At 36.3% G+C, this 22,152-nt stretch overlaps 1 protein-coding gene across 8 annotated transcripts in view; it reads left to right on the top strand.

Annotated features, from left to right (window-relative positions):
- The window catches only part of lcorl (ligand dependent nuclear receptor corepressor-like), a 244,929-nt gene that overhangs the window by 205,908 nt on the left and 16,869 nt on the right, over positions 1-22,152 (top strand). For 7 of the 8 annotated variants that reach the window (XM_059988936.1, XM_059988937.1, XM_059988934.1 and 4 more), the window contains one exon: positions 10,366-15,722. In XM_059988936.1, coding sequence (XP_059844919.1) covers positions 10,366-15,722 — 5,357 coding nt within the window. Of the gene's footprint in view, positions 1-253; positions 2,849-10,365; positions 15,723-22,152 lie in introns of those variants that run through there. The other variant, XM_059988940.1, reaches the window with a different exon arrangement.

Raw genomic sequence — 22,152 nt, 5'->3', positions numbered from 1 at the left:
TTCAAAGCAACTGTGAATTTGCCAAAATGTTCTAAGCATGCATTTACAGTATTGCTGCATAAGCAAAGGCTTTAATCCATTTTGTCCATGCAGGTCAATAATTGATCTAATTAGGTTATTCCTATTTCCTAATTCTTTATGTGTACCCTTGTAGGTTGTAGCTCTCCAAGTGTTTAGGATCTTTTTACATATGATGATTGTTTCTCACCTTTCCATCACCCTTTCAGCCTTGAGCTCCAGATCTGCAATGTATTCATACCCCAACTGCTCTTTGGATGAAGGAAATATTTACTTAATTTCCTTCTAATCCTTCTACCGATTAAGTTAACTGTGTGCACCCTAATAACTAACAGCTGACCCAAGAGAAATAAGCACAGTACTTTCCCCCTTTTTAGATATCTTATGACTATATGCTCCTCTGTTAAATCTATCAGTTTCCTTTGTTCCAAAAAATAATTCTACTCTTGCTCTTACAGCATCCTTGTAATTCTTCTTTACTCCTTCTCTAATGCTATCTTCTTCTAAGTTGGTGCCAAGAGTGGTACACAACACTTAAGCTGTACCTTAACTAATGGTTTATGCAGCCCTAGCGTAATCACCCTTTTCTTATTTCTCTAATCGTGGTAAGGCCCTGATGCCGTATGAACTACCTGATTTCATTCACTGGCCAATCTCATGGATCTTTGGATGTGTGTTCCCAGAGCTAGCTATTCCTCTACAACTTATTGTCTTCTCATTTATTATCTGTTTCCATTCCTTGTTTCCCCCCCCCCCCCAAATTCATTTCCTCACACTTCTCTAGGTTGCAATCCACTTGCCACTTCTATATCCTCCAAAACAATCTCTTCATATTTTTCTTTGGCCAAGTACTTCTTCACTTGCCAGGTGGAACTTAGTCAAATAAAAAAGCATGAAGAGAATGGAATCAGTACTGAGTTCCATTCCAGTTCCACAACAAGCCTAGATTGTTTGATCATACTGCTGTGTTTGACCTTGAGCTGCTAATTCCGAGTAAAAATAAACAATACAAGAAAAAGGATTTGCTAAGAAAGATATGGAATAACAATATGTGTTTATGAAAGTTAACCGGAAAATCTTTCTCTAATAACTTGAATGATGCCCTAGTAGATGAGACTAAACAAGTGACCACTTTATGAAAGCAGAAAGCATGGCTGAAGTGTTAAAATAAGTAGTTTAGATCTGTCTTCACAAAAGAGAAGTAGTTTCCAAACACGTAAATGAAGAAGAATAGAGAATTTGAAATAATGAAAGTAGAAGGAAATACTTAAAAGATTTTCAGTGAAAAATATAAAAATGTTACCTACTCTTGATAAAATACACCTTTGGTTACCAAAGACAGTATAAGTGAAAGTCTTAAAAGCTCTTGGCACATCTTGAAACCCCTGTGCAAAAATACAAAATGCAAACTTGGCCATTATTCATCAATCAGAATAGCATAATTGTTAAAAAGGACAAGCTTAGGATGTACTTTAGTTCTTGGAGTCATATAGTGAGAGCATTAGGATTAACATTGAAAAAATGAAGCCTATGATATTAAGAGGTCATGAACTATATGGTTATTGGCTAAGTGACATAAGGTAGAAGAATAGTTTTATTTTTCCAGTCTGAAGTATATGCAGTGATATCCCCAGGGGCGAGTAGTGGGACCATTGCTGTATGTGATTTACAGGAAATACCTGTGCTTTGTTATATATAATTTCAAAGTTTGAAATCTGTAAAACTATTAAACTATAAATGGGAAGTTAATAGGCCTGGTGAATTTGGCAGTTATATGAACAATGAAATTTAATGTAGTGAAGTGTTAGGTTGCTCATATTTATAGGAAGAGTGAGAGAACAATATTAAGTAAATGAATTATTTGAAAGAGAGTGCACAAGCAGTTGGTCTTTGTTAGAGTCTTGGCTAGAATATTGTGCAAACCTCTAGGTATTAAATTTTAGACAGAATGTGAAAAGCATAGGAGTGTAGAGTAGATTACAATTTTACCATGCATAAGGGATGTAAGTTATGGGGAAAATTCATATAAACAGGGTTTTCCTCTTTGCAATAGAAAGATTAAAGGGAGAGGAATTGATTGTAGTGTTCAAAATAACCAGAAGGTACATGTTTAAGATAAATGACAAACAAAACAGATGTTACACAAGGAAAGATGATTTACAAATCGACTAGTTTTCTGCAATGAATTATTCAATATGACTGTAAATGAGTTTGATAATAAAGCTAGATAAATACTTGAAAAGGCAAAATTTAGGGTTGTGAAGAAAGAACAGGGATGTCGGATTAATTGGGTAGTTCTGTCAAGATCCAGTACAGAAACAATACCTCAAGTGATCTTGTGTCATTCCACGATTCTGTTTTCTAGTTCCACAATTAGATTCCATAGGTGTGTGTATATCAGACATAATTCCTTTTGCACCTGACTCTATTTATTATTAGATTAGTGCAAGGATTTTTTGGAGAACAGTTAGAATCCTTTTTGAAAGATAATCAAATTGCAAAATTTCCAGTGCAAAATTAAAACAATTACTTCAAAACAATGCCTCGCATTGTGTTTCTGAAGTATTTATGCAAAAGTTGACCATTTAAAGACTGATCTCCTGATCAAAAAAACTTCATTTAATATGAGATTGGGTGGCAAAGCAAATATGGCATTCACCTTTGTTCCTGATATTCTTCTCTTCTCCCTTGTTCTCTTCTTGCTCCTTTCCCTTCCTTATTCTCCCACCGCCCCTTCCCCAACCCTGCATTGTTTCATTGCTTTCAGCAGCGGGGTGGCAAGGGAATTGCTGAGAAGATGCATCCCTGATTAGGAGACAGACACTCTGCGGTAAGAATTAAAGACAGCTTTGCTTTTGGTTACATCTTTACACTTTCTCAAATTGGAGTAGCAGAAGTTCTGTGCATGTATGCTGAAAAATGAATTATAAGCTGTTGTCTTGGAATAAACTTGTAAACATGTAGAGGCATAATCAATCTGAGCACTATTTTTTTAGGCCTTACCTGGAATATTCAGATTAAAATTCTCTTATTTTAAATTTTGTGACGGTAAAATTTAATAGGTTGAAGAAGAGTTTGTTTTGTAATGGAAACAATGCACAATATATTTGAATCATTGAACAGAACAAGAAATAAAAAATAACCAGAAGCCATTCAGCCCCTCATACCTGCTCTGCTGTTCAATAATCATGGCTAACCTTAACTTCAGCACAGTTTTTCTCCACTAATTACTTACCACTTCATTTTTCTTAATATCTAAAATTCTATTTATCTCCATCTTGAACTTCACTGTCTTCTTTGGTGGTTGATTCCAAAGATTCACTACCTTCAGGATGAAGAAAGTTCTAAATTCTCTCCTGTGTTGTGTTTGTAGTACAAAAGCAGCTTTGTGTTTTAAATGTATATACAGAGGAAACTGAAAAAAATTGGCACCTTAATAGAGTTGAAATAAACCAAGGAAAATTATGCATGGGAGTGAGATCATATCATTTGTAGTAAAACATGGTGAGTGTAATGAATAGAAGGTAAGCACAAAAAACAAGCTGTAATGGAAAATAAAAGTAGATGTGAAGTTAAAAGAATATTAGAGGGTAAAACTGCAGAGACTGGAAATCCAAAATAAAAGCAAAAAATGCCAGAAATACTAACCAGGTGAAGCAGCTTCTGTGGAGAGAGACACAAGAGTTAACATTTCAAGTCAATGATCTTTCTTCAGCAGGTGGATCATCATCCTGAAATGTTAGAACACTTTCTCTCCTCACTAGTTGTGTCAGAACTCCTAGGTGTGAGTGTTCCCAGCATTTTCTGCTTTTATTTTGGGAAATGAGATGTTGCATTGAAGTTTGCTGTTCACTAAGCTTGAAAAGGCATGTATTGGAAGTTCTATTGAATGTCAACAGAGTGAACCTGACTAAAAGTTGGCTGAGAAAGAAATACAAAGCAGAATGGGCGGCACGGACTACAAGGGCCGAGATAGCCTGTTTCAATGCTGTAATTGTTACCTGGTTATTGAAGCTTGAGAAAACTCGGCCAAAAATAAGATAAGCAAAGAGCAAAATAGGTGTCTCTTTTCCATAGGTGCTGTCTGCCTGGCCTGCTGATCTCCAGCATTTTGTGTATGTTGCAGCAAAATAGGTGGAACCATGTGGAAGAATAGAATTGAAAGCTATTAACTCGAAGATGAGAAGTCAAGGAGAAGAGATTGGAAAGATGCGTGACTAGAAATAAAACAGCAATGTATATGTTCTGTTTATCACATTAGCTGATATTGCTGTGAAAGATCTTAAGGAAAAGCTTAAGAAGGGTTAATACTGTAGAAAGGTTTAGATAATTCTAAGGAAGTTTCTGCATTTTTTGGGGGGAGTACAGAAACTCTCCTGAATGTCATTTAACTTCCTGACAAATGTAGTGTATTCTTAAGCAAAAGGCACTCTAAATAACTAACTCTAGAGATGCTAGAATCTGAAGCAACAATTTGCTGGAGGAAACATGCAGGTTAAGAGGCATCTGAGGGAGGGGTGGAACGGAAGGATAAATGCAGGTTTTCAACCATGTCAAACAAAACTACTGGCTTTTTTTGACCTTTCTTTATATTCATTTGTGCAAGATAATGTGAAATGAGCATTGAGATATACGGAAGAATGGGGACTTTTGGGTGCAAACCATTGATCCATAAGGATGGATATTTAAAATGTACAATAGCTCCCTTGGCTAATCTACAAGCTATTTGATCATATTGGTACTAAGTAAACATTATTAAGAATAAATCTAGAATACTATGTGCATTTCCTGATATGATGTTAAAGGAATATAATAAAGAGTACGGGTGTGATTTTCAAGGTTGTTGCTGGGATGATTATGAGAAAAATTGGCTAGGGTGGGGTTCTTTGGGACTATAATGGCTGAGAAGAGAGTTAATAAAGGAAAACAGAAAATAGAAGCTTCAGAAGAATGAAGAGGCAGCATTTATTTCCTTTGGCAGAAAAGTCAATAACTAAGGGGCATAAATTTAAAATAATTGGGGGATTTAAATGGAAAATAGAATTGGAATTAGTTTATTAATGTTACATGTACTGATGTAAAGTAAAAAGTTTGTTTTGCATACTGTTCATACAGATTAAATCATTACACAGTGCATTGAGGTAGCACAGTGTGAAAAAAAACAATGCAGAATAAAGTTCAACAGCTACAGAGAAAGTACGGGGCAGGTAGACAATAAATTGCAAGAGCGTAGTGAGGTCGATTTTTGGGTCAAAAGTCCATTTTACTGTACTAGTGTTATATCTACTTATAACATCAAAATAATTACTGAGATGTGGCTAACTGAAAATGGTGGAGTGAGTTCTAAGAAGTAAGATTAAATCGTTTTCTTTGGCAAACATGGCCAGGTTAAATGGATGCTGACTATACATAAATTCCTTTGATATTTTTATCACCTAATATCCTTATTGTTTCAAAATCTATGCAACTCTGGTCTTGGGTCCATTTCATGCAGTTACAATCAGTGTAACAATTTATTCCTCCCAGGTTCAAGTACTTTGCTCCAGCTTTGAACAATGAAACTAATTCAAGTTCTCCATTTAGTAGAATTTGTTCTCATATTAAGCACTGAGTAACTTCCAAAATAAAAGCAATCAGAGAGTGATAATGGACAAGGTTTTTATCATTTTAATCTGGAAATATTTGTTGTGGCATTGAGAAATGGAATAGAGGACCTTGCTAATATAAAATGGTTCAGTGGCACACATTTTGGGACAAGATATGGTTAAAGGAGGAAATTGTTAACTTCCAGGGTTCATGTGAATCTATTTTTTGGTAAATGAATGAAGGAAAAAGTTTATTTTGTTGATGGGGGATGAGTGAGGTTGCTCATAATTACATCAGTGTTGTTCAAACAATGTAATGCCTTGTACGAAACGTTCTGAGTTGATTACTATTGAGATCTGTGATTGTAAGTGGATACAAAGAAAGGTGAAGCATACTAGAATTACTTGAAGTTGGAGTTAGGTCTCGATAAGTCTGAATATTCATTTCTTAGGATTTCCACCATATTTCTCCATATCCTCATAACTGGGTATGAAGAATCTTTGTATCTTAGATCTCCAACTGAATATATGTTAGCTGTGCACACTGCTACAATATATCCGAATCACTTTGATCTTTTACAAGTTCATTGATTGCTCCTTCTGAATGAATCTCTGCCCATAGAAGTTGTAACTCCAATCTCCAAAATCAAACGTATCCAATAATATATTTCATGGCATGCCTCACTAAAAATTGAAAAGCTGATTTGATGCATATATTACACATAATTGTTAAATGAGTTGCAACTTCAAGATTTTTAACATGTATAAGAATTGTACTTCTAATTCCCCAGTTGTGTTCTACAAAGAAACTCGGGACAATAATCCCAAATAAAGAAGAAAGCTAACTTTCACAAAAGATTAGTGAGAACAAATAAAACATAACAATATACAAATAGAAGCTGTCCATGACTGCCACAGCTACATTTAAGGTCTGTTGGAATCCTGAACACAGATGCTAGGTTAATTTTTAGAGTGATCATATACAAATAGAAAAGAGCACAAGTAATTATAATTTAATGAGACAGTGCTCAGAAATGAGCAGTTTGAAATATGGACTTTGTGTAACTTATCACAAAGAAGCTATGTTTTATGCGATGAATTTATACATGGTGGATAACTTTTAATAGAAAGGCAGTACACATTTCTCTCCTATTTTCAGATTATACTGAATAAAATACTGTGTTCTCTCTCCTTTCAATGCAATAACTGTTAAATACTATTCCTCACTCCACCAGAGATTCCAATTCAGTCCTGACCTCTGTACTCACATGGACTAGTGACTATATAAGTTTTCTCCTTGTCCTCCAGTTTCCTCCCACATCCTAAAGATGTAGTTTAGTAGATTAATTGGCTACTGGAAATTGCACCTAGTGTGCGTAGATGAGTGGTAGAATCTGGGGAGAATTTTTAAAAAGTACATAAATATGTAGGGCTAGTGTAAATAGGTGTTGATATGTAGCACTGCCTTGTTGGGGTGAAGGGCTATTTCCCATGCTCTATAACTCTTTGTTAATGCTACTTTTCACCAATTCTTAATTGAAAGTTCTAATTGTAAAATGATGTCATTAAAAATCACACCCCTTTTGATGGTGAATTTGCAAATTTGATATGATGACTGAAGTCCAATTGCAACAAGAGGAAAAATATAAGTGAAATGCCATTGCTAACGTCAGGAAATGTACACCATTACCGGTTTTATGAGCGCCAGGTGGATGCTTGAAAGTTTTTTTTAAATAAACAACAACTATGTAAGATAAAATTGTAATTTTACAATTTTAAATTGAGTTTAGTGTTTTTAAACAAAGATTTTAATTAACTGAGAAGCAAACATTAATAATAAGTTTTTGGGCATTTCATCCAAAAACTTAAATTAGCTTAAAGTAATAGGTAATTTCTTACTTATTACTTCATGCAAACGCAAATCTTATATATACTGATCATCAGCAGAGAACACTTGATTCAAAAGTTCGTAGGCTGCTATGATAAATTATTTTTAACTAAACTAACTGTTCAATGGATGTTTCACTTTCATCTTTAAACCCTTAATGAACTAGTGAATTTTGGATGAAACTCACAGCAATTTCATCATACCAAACCAGGAAGATACATCACATCAGCAGTTTTCTAGATCAATAAGTTCATTAACTGTGTTGAGAAATATGTATAGATGACATGTCTTTTCATTATTGCCACTGATAAAAAAGCAGATTTATCCTATCATTGTTTTTAAATCTAATGCAGCAGTCAATTATAAAAGTTTATCATTTTGTTTCATAGTAGAGGTAAGCTATAACAAATATAGTTAGAATGGTGCTGACGTTAACACAATTAAAAAATCACATTTAATGTAGATCTTTTAGAAGAGTTAAGCTGATTAACTCAGATTTCTACATTTTTTGATCAATGAGCTTACATTTTCATTCCACCATGAAATGGTACTTCCACAATCACCTTACAACATATATTTTGATGTTAACAGTATTAATAAAATTATGAATGCTTTACAGGTTAGAGGATGGGGCTTAAACCAGCTTAAACTGGTCCCACTTCGAAATATTTAAAATGACTTGAGAATTTTGCTGCATTTCTGTAGGATGACTTTGAATTGAGATGTGATGAGGTAAATAAAGTTAGAAAATGCTAAGCCACTGTTGGTATATCAGCCACTAATACATTAAAGAAATGTTAACAGTGTGAAATTACAGTATTGTTCCTCTGCCATGAAATATGTTTTAGTAGAGAGGAAGTAGCCTGTCAGTGATCATGTTTTTCTCAAAGCAGTTTGAATGATTGTGGGAAGTTATGGAAGTATGTGGCTTTGTGAAAGGCATTTCACATTAAGAGGGGTATTCTGTACATACAGTCTATTTTTATAACAGTTATGTTATAAAAAAAACGTCATGAGCCAATCTAGCTTTTATAACTGAAAGAAGACTAGATAATTAATTTCCTAGGAAATTATTTGAATGCTTTTTCAAAGTAAGTTTTAAGCTTAAACAAAAGTATGTTCCTTTAGTTCTTTTGTGAAGGATAATTACAAGTAGTCCAGTTCCTGTATTTAAAAATTATCTGCACACATTTTGAAGTGCAAGATAGATACTCTTAGAATTTATAATGAATTTTTAAAGCAATTTTCAGCCATGCAATATATAAAATTCAGAAGTATTTTTGATTTCATTATCTTATTTACAGGAACCTATACTACCACAGCCTCAGTAAAGGCTTGCCATAGCAACTTGACTGTATTTTTGGCCAAGTTCTTGGAAGATTAGGTTAGTGAATTGTCCCAATCCTTTGGTACAGTTGGTTGTTCTAACCTATTTTTCAATGAACTACCATTAATTTTGTTTAACTCAAATTTCAGCACAAACATTTTGCTATTTGCAAATAAATGAATTAAATAATGTGACTTACACGGCAATAGACAATGGATGATTTTTAGGCAATAGACAATAGTATTTTTGAATAACTTAAATTATATCCTTAGGATTAGGTGGTGCAATATAATGCAGATTCTACTTTTTAAAATGTTAAGGCTCAAGATGAATAGATGGTTCAAAAATCCCCTCAGGAACACTAATTGAAATTAGTGTTATATTTTTCTTAATTTTGTTTATAATAGCTTTAATTTTCATTGCTACTTGTATATTAGCAATACTAATTCTTGAGTTTAGAGTTGACTATTTTTGGTGTCTCTTAATTGAATTTTATCCAGCATCATTGTACTTGTTGCACAAAAGCTGAGGTGCTTTTGATGCTGAATAGCTTTTCTTTTAGCTAGAAGTAAATATTCAGTTACCCAGCAACTCTAAATGTGATCATTATAAATTAATCAATATTTTAAAACAAAAATGTTAATCATTGAAGCAGTGTTCTAAAATGTTCCTGTATTATCAATGGACAAAAAAAAGACAAAGTTAATCATTTGATATCATAAATCTGCATAAAATACCTGATGGCTCTGGAATGCAAAACTCAAAACAATGTTCTGTAATTGTTAAATAGTGCGAGTAGATTTTCATACAATAAGTGCTTCTCACCAATCTTCAATCAATGCTATCCAGTTTCTATTTAAAGAAGATTTCTGAGTTGGGGTGCTTGTTTAAACTGGTTAAAGAAGAAAATTAAGATTTGTTTTGATTAATAAATGAGTAAAAGTTTCATTTATGATTGCATTTTTCAGATATGACATTTTTATAGCAACTCTTTAATCTTCATGTTGAACAACTTGATGAAGAGCCCTTATTAATGTTATTAACATAATGTCATTATGCAAAATTATTTTGGCTCAGTGCAAACTGATATTAACTGGGTTTTATAGCAGACAATTTAAGTGTACAAAAGATGTACGGATGCACTCAAAATAGAAATCTTGAAGATATTTCTTTGTAGGCCTTTCTAAATAATTCAACCCCATAAAATTGACATTCTCTGATAATTTTTCCCGTTTAATTTCTTTTTCTTGTATGCATTTTGCAAAGTTCTTCTAATTGTTAGCAGAAATTGTGTTTAAAACAAAAAATACAGCCTTCATTTATTTCTTATTTGTGTAAGTAGGTCTAAAAGTTGGGCATGGTACTTTATGTAAAAATGACCCAACTTTATAAGTAAACATATACTGAAAGGAGATTTTGAACATTACTTCAGTACATTGATGTTCGAGTGATGCATTTAAACAATTAAATTTTAACAATCAACTTAATGAATTGTGTAGAAAAAATTGCAATATTGTGTTTTACTTATATTTATTTTATCTTTTCAGTAATGGCTTAGAAGCTGATAAAGGAAGAACATTTGACTCTACCAACAAAGCTGGTTGCATAAGCTACAGAGTAACGACATTGAATGAAATTTTATCTACATTGTGCCATATTCATCAGAAACTTCTTATAACAATGCTGAAGTGTCTAAAACAAGAAAGAGGTGCTTTCAATGTACGATCCAGAGAACAAAGATGCCCAGAACGTCAACATTCCTTATTTAATTTCAGTGAAACTAAACCAAATGAGGAGTCATGTAATTGTAATAGATTGAAATGGTATGAAAATTGGTCGGTTCCTCTTCCATGGGTTCCTCGCCATAGTTGTATGAAAGACTCGCATTGTTCATCATGCAAAAAAGGCATTACAATAATAAATAATGGAGTTTGCAAAGAATGTAGCAAAATCAACAAATACCAAGTTTGCACTGGGACATTTAAACATTTTACTGAAAGCTTTTTGGGCAGAGAAGTTGTTCAAGATTGCAGCGAACTTCCAATTGAAGGGGCTTCCAACACAACAGCAACAGAATCTCCGGTCCCCACATACGGAGTCAAAGATTACAGTAGACCACGAAGTCCTTCTCCTCCACCTTTATCACCAGTTGAAACGGATGGTTTTGAAATTGATAGAATCAACAAACCCATTTCTACCTTAGATGCCAATAATGTTGAATTTATCATCACACAGCCTCCTTCTCTTTCACCAGAAGAGGAAGAATGTTGTAACTCTGGGGTCTCAAATCAAACTCAGACCAGACCAAAGTCAGCAGATGAACTCCAACCAGGAATGTATGAATTTGAAGTAGTCAGAAGTGAAATTAGTAGGTCATCAGAATCCTTGAATGACTTAGAAAAAGGTGAACATTCTGCCTCATTTCAGGAGGTGATGGAGCGGATAAATGAAAGATTGAAATCAATTGAAACATCAGATAAAGGCCAACTTTTGGCAAACCTTTCTAATGCTGATCCTTGTAATAATAATGATAGTCTTAAATTGAGAGAAATCACATCATCTTTATCACACAAAGCAAAACTCGGTGATATTAGCTTAATGGAATTACTTAAGCAACATGAGAAAAACCGAATTATTCAAACTCGTTTGCGGAAGCGGCAAGAAACTTTAAATGCTCTGCATAATTCTCCCGATTCACCATCATCTCGACGGCAGACGGTTCAAATAAAAAGAGACCTTGCAAATCTTGATCAACTATTTTTTAAGAAGGAATCAGCACCTGAAAAATTTGGAAGGAAGTCAGCAAGGAGCAGTAATAAAGATAAAAGTTCACCAGAAAAAGAATCTACATTTACAGAGCATTATACTCAAGAAAGTTCACCGGAAGAAGAATCTTTACTATTCAATAAAGATTTGCAGAATGTTGATAACATTACTCTGCATCCTGGTAATTTGCCTGACCAATGTGAACATGAATTTAGTGACATAACACCATCTTTAAAATTTGTTGTAAATGAAACCAGAGTTGTGACAGAGTGTGCCAGTTCAAAAGAAAGTTTAAACTCCGATCTGTTGTACATTCCTGAGCTGGATGAAATGAGAATGGGGATTTCAAGGGAGAATACTAAGAAACCTGGTTATGGTTTTCAGGAGTTTCCTATGGATTATAGATCTAATATTGGAAGGGCCAAACGAAAAATTTTGCCTCCAGAAAGATATTCTATATATATTACTGAGCCAAGAAAAATGTTCTATGCTGCCTGTTTTCCTGAAAATTTCCAACGAAAATCCATTAAGGCAAAAAAATCTGGCATGGATTATGAGAGTAGTGCTTGTGAAATGCCTGATGTTGCCAATTCCATGAAGATAAGGCTCCATAGTGAAGAGCAAGAGAATGTATGTGAAGTTCCTGAAGATTTAGAAGCAAGTTCTACTCAGTTGATGCTACTGAAGGGCAAAGATAGTAACAGTAAAAGAACCAATGATTTATTAGATATGGAAGAACGTACAAGCAAGCATAATTCTCCTGACATAATACATGATGCATCACAAAAACCAGATGAACTTGTGGATCAATACAATAATAGGAAGGAAATAACACCCACAGTGTTAAATGTTGATTCATTGAATCCTGCTTCTTCCGTGGATCATCATGACTCTGATGTTTGTAACAATAGTAACTCAAAACTTGTTGCCAAATTGGAAACATTGGAGAATACAGTAAATAATTTATTTTCTAGTAGCCCTGATTCTGGTGCCATATTTGACTCCAATTTGTTCTTGCCCAGTGGCTGCCAGAGCATAAATCCGCCATTGCAGCAAAAGTGTCTACGTCATGCAATTTGTGATACCTTGATTCATAAGAATACTGATCCTTTAAACAGAATAGAAATGAATAAGAGTTGTTCCCTTTATTACAACAGCCCTATAAAGCTTATGTTTCTTTCTGAGATAAACAGCGATAAAGGAGTTAAATATGCTCTGACGTCTGTGTCCTCTTCAAAGCTTAACATCAACAATCATCTTTCAAGAGTTCACCCTGAAGAAATTCATCTTAAAGAGCCAGAGGCAGGCAAATCATCTGGTTGCGAGAATGATAATACAATAGAGTCTTTCCAAAATCCTGCCTGTGAAAGTGATAAAACAGCTGAATATATCCAAAATCAGTCTGCTTCTGAAAGTGTTGATACAGTGGAATGTTACCAAAATTTATCTAATGCAGCAGACTGCTTGGACAGTTGTTCGGAAAATTGTTTAAAAGCCTGTGAGGATGTAAGTTGCAATCTGGATTCATTCAGCTGTAATGGTTCTCCTTGTTCAAACACGCAGACGGTAGAAATAACATTGGCTTCAAAGGAAGTGGCTGAGTCCATTCTAAAAAGAAGACCTGGTCGACCCAAAAAATTAGGCCCACCAGTGGAAAAGCAGGTTAAAAGGCCCAAGGGCAGACCACCAAAACCGAAAGTAGAATTATCGGAAGCTATTGAGTATGTGGCTGAAGATGCACATACTGAAAAAGTCAATCCCCCTTCCACAGATGAGAGTCGTAATATTAAAATTACTGTTGTTTATGGAAGATCGAGAAGGTTCAAAAGGCTTGTATCTGAGAACGATAAGAAGTTAACAAACAATCACCTCAGAAATGCTAACGAGAGTAATTTGAAACAGAATTGTGAAAACCAAATAGTGCAATGCAATGAAAGTGTGCAGAATTCCACTGCAGAGGAATTTGATGGCAAGACTGATAGTTCTGCATCACCATTGACTGAATGTGAATATGGATATGATTTAGTTAGGCCCATAAAAGATAAACCAGTTTCGCTTCATACCACTGGCAATGCTGTCTGTCCAAGTAGCAAGCCTCCAACTAAAACTTGCAAAAGTGGACAGCGAAAACCTGGACGCCCTGCTAAAGTGAAGATTTCGGGTATATCTGTGACTGTTAATGCTGTATCACCACGAGAAAGAAAAGTCTGTATTAATAGTATATTACCTCCGTTAGAACAGGAGTCCCCACCTTCATATAAACAATACGAAGATACAATTATCAAAAGTTGTATTGGGACGACTTCCAGCATTCAAAGTAATTGTGGAATAAGATCAGAGGAAAATCTTGTTGAAAAGGAAGTAAAACATAATCTCCCCCTGAGGCATTCGGTTAGAATTAGAAAGCCAGCTCTGTACTACTTGCATTCCTTTGCAAACTCCAGTTCATTCTCTCAAAGCAGTGCCCTAGTACGTAAATCTAGAAAGCTGCTTTTAAACAAAGCAGGAAATAAACTTGCTAAAAGCAGAAAGTTGGGTCATAAAACAGCAGCTGAAAATACCTGCTCAAATGTTACATTGGAAAGTAAAAAGGAGGAAACAAAAAATGAAGTAGCTGAAATTGATTCTGATTTTGAAATGTCAACAGATCCTGTTTTCATATCAGGCACTTCACTCAGGTGGTGGCACAGCTCCACTTCAGAACAAACTCTGCAGGAAGAACTTGAGCTGCGATTTAGACAAATCAATAGTGGCTGGCGCCCTGTTGATGCCACAGAATTGATGATTTCTTCTGACAAAAGAAAATACCCAATTCACTTCAAAGGTGTCACTAAATCAGTGATGATTGCAGATAATAAGAATCAGGTTCAAATTTCCCCCATCCAAATGTTGTTTCAGGGACATTGTAATATGGATAAAATTCGTGCATGGTTTATGCAAACAACAGAAACTCATTCTTTAGCCATTGTAAGGAAAGAAAATGCCCGCGATCCCCTAGAGGTTCTCAATGCTAAAGGAATTATTGCATCAGGAAATCTAGTTGATTCTGCCTACAGCCCTCATGCAGAAAGTTTGAAAAAGCACCTTAAAAAGTTTGCACTAGAATTGCCTGTAAGGCCAAGGGGACATTTTCATCTGTCAAACAGAATGTCAAAATTTAAAGTTTATAAACCCAAAAGGCTTCTGGTAGAACATAACAAAAGGATTTGTTGTAAACCACACCGCAAAATGTTGCACAACAGAGTTCAATGCAAGCAATGGAAGTCTGCTTGGAAGCATTTAAATGAAATTACACCATACCAACCTGACCTAGTAAACTCAAAAAGCAAAGGCAGTCAAAAAAAAGATTCTGAAATAAGTGGCTTTTCATTTGCAAAAGAATCCATGTTGCTGACCAATGGAAAGGAAAATGAAAACCAAGATAAAACCACTCTGAACAACAAAGGTGCTGATTTAAAGAATTTAAATTTGTTGAAAAACTCAGAATGTAAAATAACTGATGGTACAACAAAGGATTCAGAAAAGGAAGCATCTGTTGTGGGTGGGCACCAAGAAAATATTTGCAGGAACGTGAACTGGAAACTGGCAAACTTTAAAGAATGCAGGGTATTTCTAAGGAAGATTAACTCTTTGGATCAGAGCTGTTTAAGAAATTATGGTGTATGGAAGCTTTCCAAAAATAACTCATCTAATATTAAAGTAACGAATAACCTTCAAAGATACACTGAAGTAAATACCAATCCGGGTACAGAAATAAATAATCCTGTTGTCAGTACTTTTGAATCACAAAGTTTAAACTCTGTAGGTCATAACCTACGTGAACCAAAACGAAAGAGAAAGCATACAGATAGGGCAAATAATGAGAATGGACTAAGTTGTTCATCATCTAAAAAAGTTAAGTATTTTGCAAGCAAGCAGTCAATGATTTGCCAAGTCAACAACAATTTCTTTCCTTCACTGGAGACAAGCTCAGTAAACGAGATGAGTACACAAAAGGAAAATGCAAAAGTAGTGAAAGGTAATGCAGGAAGAGTGAAAATGTATACAGACGTCAACACAGGTGCAACTTCATTGAAGAGGATGAGAGAATCAGCTGTTGAACAAAGATTGTCATGTAATAGATTACAGTTCCAAATAGGTAAGATTCAACTATTGAAGTTTTATTATAATGGGAAAGTGAATTCCTGTGTCATTCTGACATATTTATTCCCTGCTTTTACTTTGGAGTTCTATTATGTTACTTAAGGAAATGCAAGTTTAAAGAAAGTACAATGATTGCTGATCACTTTACTAACATTCTGCATCTTCAGTGTATTGTTCTATCCTGTGATGGTAACTGAGACCAATAAATCAAAGGTTGACTTCTTGTCACCATATTGCTACTCATGGGAAGTGACTGTGTGCAAAAAAAAAGTGCCAAGAAATAAAAGTTGTTCAGGGGGAAGTGAGGTATAGAAACTGCTGGTATAGTATAGGGAACATTCATGTCCTGTCTGCAATCCGGGTGCACACGACTTTACATTATAATTACAAATCATCCCTTTGGTCTCATGCAAAAGCTGTTCATTATGATTCGTTTTGACATGGTTGAAGTATTCAACAATAAAACGATCACACAACTAATTGATTAGTTACAGTAACACTTGATGCTCAGTAGTTTTGAATGTGAAGCCAGGATGGATGCCTGATGTGCCAACTTGGAATTCTGTATACAGAAGGGACATGGTCAGAGAAAGTGCAAATTAAGGTGAGAAAGCTGAAAACTTTTGACAAGTTTTATAGTACTTATAAGGTACTGTGACAGCTTATGTTGATTGTACCCAATCTTATGAATGCCAGTGCAATGGAGATACAGCATTAAACCTTTCTAAGAACAATTCAAGAACAGAGATTTTACATTTCTTTTTGCATTTAATTACCTGTGGATTTTTATTGAGATTTATTTGAAGTTACACAGAATTATAAATATGATTAATTCATGTGTGTTTTGCCTCATTAAAAATGAATCTAGTTTTTGACTGGATGAATGCTTTATAGGAAATTTTTGCAGGGCAGTGAGAAAAGAGCAAGATAATGTTTGCAATTGAAATCTTAGATTGAATGAGATACTTAGCCTTTGTATATCATTGATCTTCCCTAAAAATAACCAAATAAAATGTATTTTATTCTTTGCTACTATAAATCTTCATCCCCTATGTCCTTCCCGTGCCCCAGAACTCAGTAACACCAATAATAAATGATGTACAACTTTAGCTGACTTTACTGAAATCACATCATTCTAGAGCAACAGGGTCCATGTCAAGAGAGATTGATTACAGCTTTGCAGGGCTTGGACCTAATTTGAACAGATGCTTTAGTAAATTGTTAAAACTAATTTAACAGGTAAAGAACATGAGAACATGTACCATTCCTAAAAGACTGGGAGAATAAAGATTTGTTCAGAAATGAGCAAGATCAAAGAGAAGGAAATAGTAAAAAAGACTAAAATGTGCTAACAGTGTATGCCTGCAAATACATGGGATGTGATAAATACATTTGGAGAGCTGCAGCTTGAGATTTCGAAATGGTGGTCCAACAAGGACGGGTACAGGGTATTCAGGAATGATATTTTTTTAAATTTTTTATTAGTTTTTCAAAACATTTTACAAATTAAAAACCCCAAATTCCAATGAGGAACATTAAAACAGTGCAAAATTAAGCATACAATAACAATATGCTACAAAGGAAGAGAATTTAACAAAAAAAAACACCTAAATTAAAGACAAGTAAGCTTAGTGTCCTCCCCAAGCCCCACAACACAAGAAAAAAACAACAGCAACTCCAGACCAACCACAATACAATATAGAGAGTATAAGTCAGGACAGCCAAACTCCCAGACTGTGAATACACTCAGCAACAGAGGATAATATTGCCTTCTACCAGAAAAAAAAAGGAGCTGAAAGCAAAGGACCAAAAAGAAAAAAAAGGCCCTAGTCAAGAGGAAGGTTATGAAAGTACTCGATAAAAGGTCCCCAGACTTTATGGAACTTTAGATCCGAATTGAGAACTGAATAATGAATTTTTTCGAGGTCCAAACAGGCCATGATGTCGTTAAGCCATTGAGCATGTGGGCGGGGCAACATCTCTCCATCTGAGGAGGATCAAGCGTCTAGCCAGGAGAGAGGCAAAGGATAATATTCGGCATTTGGTCGGACCCAGACATAAATCTGTCTCGCCCCAAAAACCGAACAGAGCAATTAAGGGGTTTGGTTCTAGATGCTGATTCAGAATACACGATAACGTAGTGAAAACATCTTTCCAGAATTTCTCCAAGCTAGGACAGAACCAGTACATATGGATGAGAGAGGCCACGCCCCTCTTGCATTTATCACAGAGCGGACTAACGCTAGGGTAGAATCGAGATAGTTTAGATTTAGACATATGGGCTCTGTGAACAATCTTAAACTGTAAAAGGCAGTGGCGAGCACAAAGAGAGGTTGAGTTAACCGATTTGAGAACTGAATCCCAGCTCTCCTCAGATAAGGAGATATTTAAATCCTGCTCCCAGGCCATTTTGATTTTATCAATGGGGGCCTTTCATAAGGCTGCTAGTTTATCTCGGATGATTGATATTAAGCCTTTACCTAGTGGATTCATGGAAAGAAATAGGTCCATAGCATTTTTCGCAGGCATTTCAGGAAAGTTAGGAATTAAAGGAGCAATAAAGTGTCGGATTTGGAGATATCTGAAAAAATGAGCATTGGGCAGATTGAACTTAACAGAGAGCTGCTGAAAAGAAGCGAAGCGATTATCAATGAAAAGATCTTCAAAATGTCTAATGCCCTTCCTATACCAAACCTGGAATGCTGAACCGTATGTAGTAGGTAAAAAAAGGTGATTATGAGCAACAGGGCTGAAAACTGAAAACCCCTGGAAACCATAGCACTTCCTGATCTGAGCCCATATACGCAAAGTGTGTCAAACAAGAGGATTAGCTGTTGATCTGGGCAGACTACTAGGGAGTGCAGAGCCAAGAAGTGCAGAGATAGATAATTCTTTAGTGGAGCTCAGCTCCATCGCCACCCAGTTAGGGCACTCGGGTTGGCCATGGAAGAAAGACCAGAAGGTAGCACAACGTATATTAGCTGCCCAATAATATAAACGAAAGTTGGGTAAAGCCATGCCACCCTCTTTTTTAGATTTTTGGACAAGAATGATATTGAGGTAAGAAAAACAGATGCTGGCAATATTTCACAAAAGTATAGGATTAGAAATGGAAAATTAATAAAAGAATTTCAAAGTAAAAAACAATAGAACAACTAAATGGTTCTATCAGGCAGGCACATAATGGATTCTTTGAGGTTATAACAAGCATAGTGGATAGAGGGGAACAGATGGACGTTATTTACTTGGATTTCCAGAAGGTGTTCAGTAAGATGCCGCATAAAAGACTTATCCATAAGATAAGGATAGTGAGAGTTGGGGTGATGTATTAGCATGGATAAAGGATTGGATAACTAATAGAAAGCGGAGAGTTGGGATACATGGGTGTTACTATGGTTGGCAATCAGTGGTGAGCCGTGTACCACAGGGGTCGGTGCTGGGCCTGCAACTGTTCACAATATACGTTAACCATCTGGAAGAGGGGACCGAGTGTAGTGTATCTAAATTTGCTGATGATACCAAATTGAATGGAAAAGCAAATTGTGCAGAAGATACAGAGAGCTGTAGATAGGTTGAGTGGGCAAGGGTCTAGCAGATGGGGTACAATTGTTGGTAAATGATAGGTCATCTACTTTGGAAGGGAAAATGAAAGAACAGATTATTATTCGAATGGGGAAAAAATGCAGCATACTGCTCTGCAGAGGGAGTTGGGAGTGTTTGTGCATGAATCACAAAAGGTTGGTTTGCAGGTGCAGCTGGCTGCCAAGAAGGCAAATGGAATGTTGGCTTTCATTGCTAGAAGAATTGAATTTAAGAACAGGGAGGTTATGCTGCAACTATACAGGGTACTGTTGAGGCTGCACCTGGAATACTGCAGGCAGTTCTGGTCTCCTTACTTGAGGAAGAATATACTAGTTTTGTAGGCGATTCACCAGGTTGATTCCAGAGATGAAGGGGTTAGACTGTAAGGAGAGATTGAGTCACCTGGACTGTACTCTTTGGAATTCTGGAAAATGGGAGGATATCTTACAGAAACATAAAATTATGAGAGAGATAGATAAGCTAGAGGCAGGAAAGTTGTTTCCACTGGTAGGTGAGATGAGAACTAGGGTACATAGCCTCAAGTTTGGGGGAGTAGATTTAGGACAGAGATAAGGAGGAACTGTTTTTCTCAGAGAGTGGTGAATGTGGAATTCTCTGCCCAATTAGGCAGTAGAGGCTACCTCAGTAAGTATATTTAAGAGAAAGTTGGATAGATTTTTGCACAGTAGGGGAACTAAGGGTCATGAAGAAAAGGCAGGTAGGTGGAGATGAGTCCAAGGCCAGATCAGCCATGATCTCATTGAATGGCGGAGCAAGCTCGATGGGCCAGATGGCTGAGTCCTTCCTGCTTCTATTTCTTATGTTCTTGTTTAAGTACATAATAAGAGCCACCATAAAGTTGGAAAGAGACAGATGAGTGAATTTCTAACCAAAATGCAGTCCTCAACTTTATAGTGAAGACAATGTGGGGCTTACAAATATCTTAATGTAGACTGGAAAAAGAAGTCATATAAGAACCAAAAGAAGTAGCACTTCCCTGAAATATGTACAAGAGAGCTTTTGTGGTCATTGTGTCGCTAGCTCAAAAGAGACAATACTGGATCTAGCTTAGGCAATGTGAACGGCAAAGTCTTAGAGTCACAGAACACTACAATACCCATCTAATCCCTGCAAAGCTATTAATCTGCCTAGTCCCATCAACCTGCATCTGGACCATAGCCCTCTATACCCCTCCCATCCATGTACCTATCCAAGTTTCTCAAATGAACCTGCATCCACACTTGTACTGACAGCTCATTCCACACTCTCACCACCCTTTGAATGAAGAAGTTCTTCATGTTCCTCTTAAACATTTCACCCTTAACCCATGACCTCTAGTTCTATTTTCACTCAACCTCTGGAAAAAAGCCTGTTTGCATTTTCGTATCAATCCCCCTCATGATTTTGTATACCTCTATCAAATCTCCCCGAATTCTTCTATGCACTAGTGAATAAAATCCTAACCTGTTCAACCTTTCCCTATAACTCAGGTCCGTCCTCAAGTCCCTGTGAATTTGTAAATTTTCTCTGCACTCCATCAACTTTAGTGCAGGTAGTTGACCAAAACTACACACTCCAAGTTGGGCCTTACCAACATCTAATACAACTTCAATGTAACATCTCAACTACTTTCAGCAGACTGAAAAGCTTGAGCATATAGATGTTAACAAAGAGGATGTGCTGGAGCTTTTGGAAAGCATCAAGTTGGATAAGTCACTGGGACTGGATGAGATGTACCCCAGGCTACTGTGGGATGCGAGGGAGGAGATTGCTGAGCCTCTAACGATGATCTTTGCATCATCAATGGGGCTGGGAGAGGTTCTGGAAGATTGGAGGGTTGCAGATGTTGTTCCTTTATCCAAGAAAGGGAGTAGAGATAACCCAGGAAACTATAGACCAGTGAGCCTTACTTCAGTGGTTGGTAAGTTGATGGAAGAGATCCTGAGAGGTAGGATTTATGAACATTTGGCAAGACATAATATGACTAGGAATAGTCAGCATGGCTTTGTCAAAGGCAGCTCTTGCCTTAAGAGCCTGTTTGAATTTTTTGAGGATGTGACTAAACATATTGATGAAGGTAGAGCAGTAGATGTAGTGTATATGGATTTCAGCAAGGCATTTGATAAGGTATCCCATGCGAGGCTTATTGAGAAAGTAAGGAGGCATGGGATCCAAGGGGACATTGCTTTATGGATCCAGAATTGGCTTGCCCACTGAAGGCAAAGAGTGGTTGTAGACAGGTCATACCAGTGGTATGACCCATCTACAGCCAGTGACCAGTGATGCACCTCAGGGATCTGTTCTGGGGCCCTTACCCTTTGTGATTTTTATAAATGGCCTGGATGTGGAAGTGGAGGGATAGGTTAATAAATTTGCTAATGACATAAAAGTTGGGGGTGTGTGGATAGTGTGGAGGGCTGTCCGGGGTTACAGTGGGACATCGATAGGATACAAAACTGGCTGAGAATTGGCAGATGGAGTTCAACCCAGATAAGTGTGACGTGGTTCATTTTGGTTGGTCAAATATGATGGCAGAATATAGTATTAATGGTAAGACTCTTGGTTGTGTGGAGGATCAGAGGGATCTTGGGATCAGAGTCCAAAGGACACTCAAAGCTGCTACACAGGTTGTGTCTGTGGTTAAGAAGGCATACGGTGTATTGGCCTTCATCAACATGGGATTGAGTTTAGGAGCCGAGAGGTAATGTTGCAGCTATATAGGACCCTGACCACTTGGAGTATTGTGTTCAGTTCTGGTCGCCTCACTGCAAGAAGGATGTGGAAACCATAGAAAGGGTGCAGAGGAGATTTACAATGATGTTGCCTGGATTGGGGAGCATGCC

The sequence above is a fragment of the Hypanus sabinus genome, chromosome 14, assembly GCF_030144855.1.
Source record: "Hypanus sabinus isolate sHypSab1 chromosome 14, sHypSab1.hap1, whole genome shotgun sequence".
Classification (NCBI taxonomy): domain Eukaryota; kingdom Metazoa; phylum Chordata; class Chondrichthyes; order Myliobatiformes; family Dasyatidae; genus Hypanus; species Hypanus sabinus.
The sequence above is the reverse complement of the archived record's forward strand: the minus strand, read 5'-3'. Positions and strand labels throughout refer to the sequence as shown.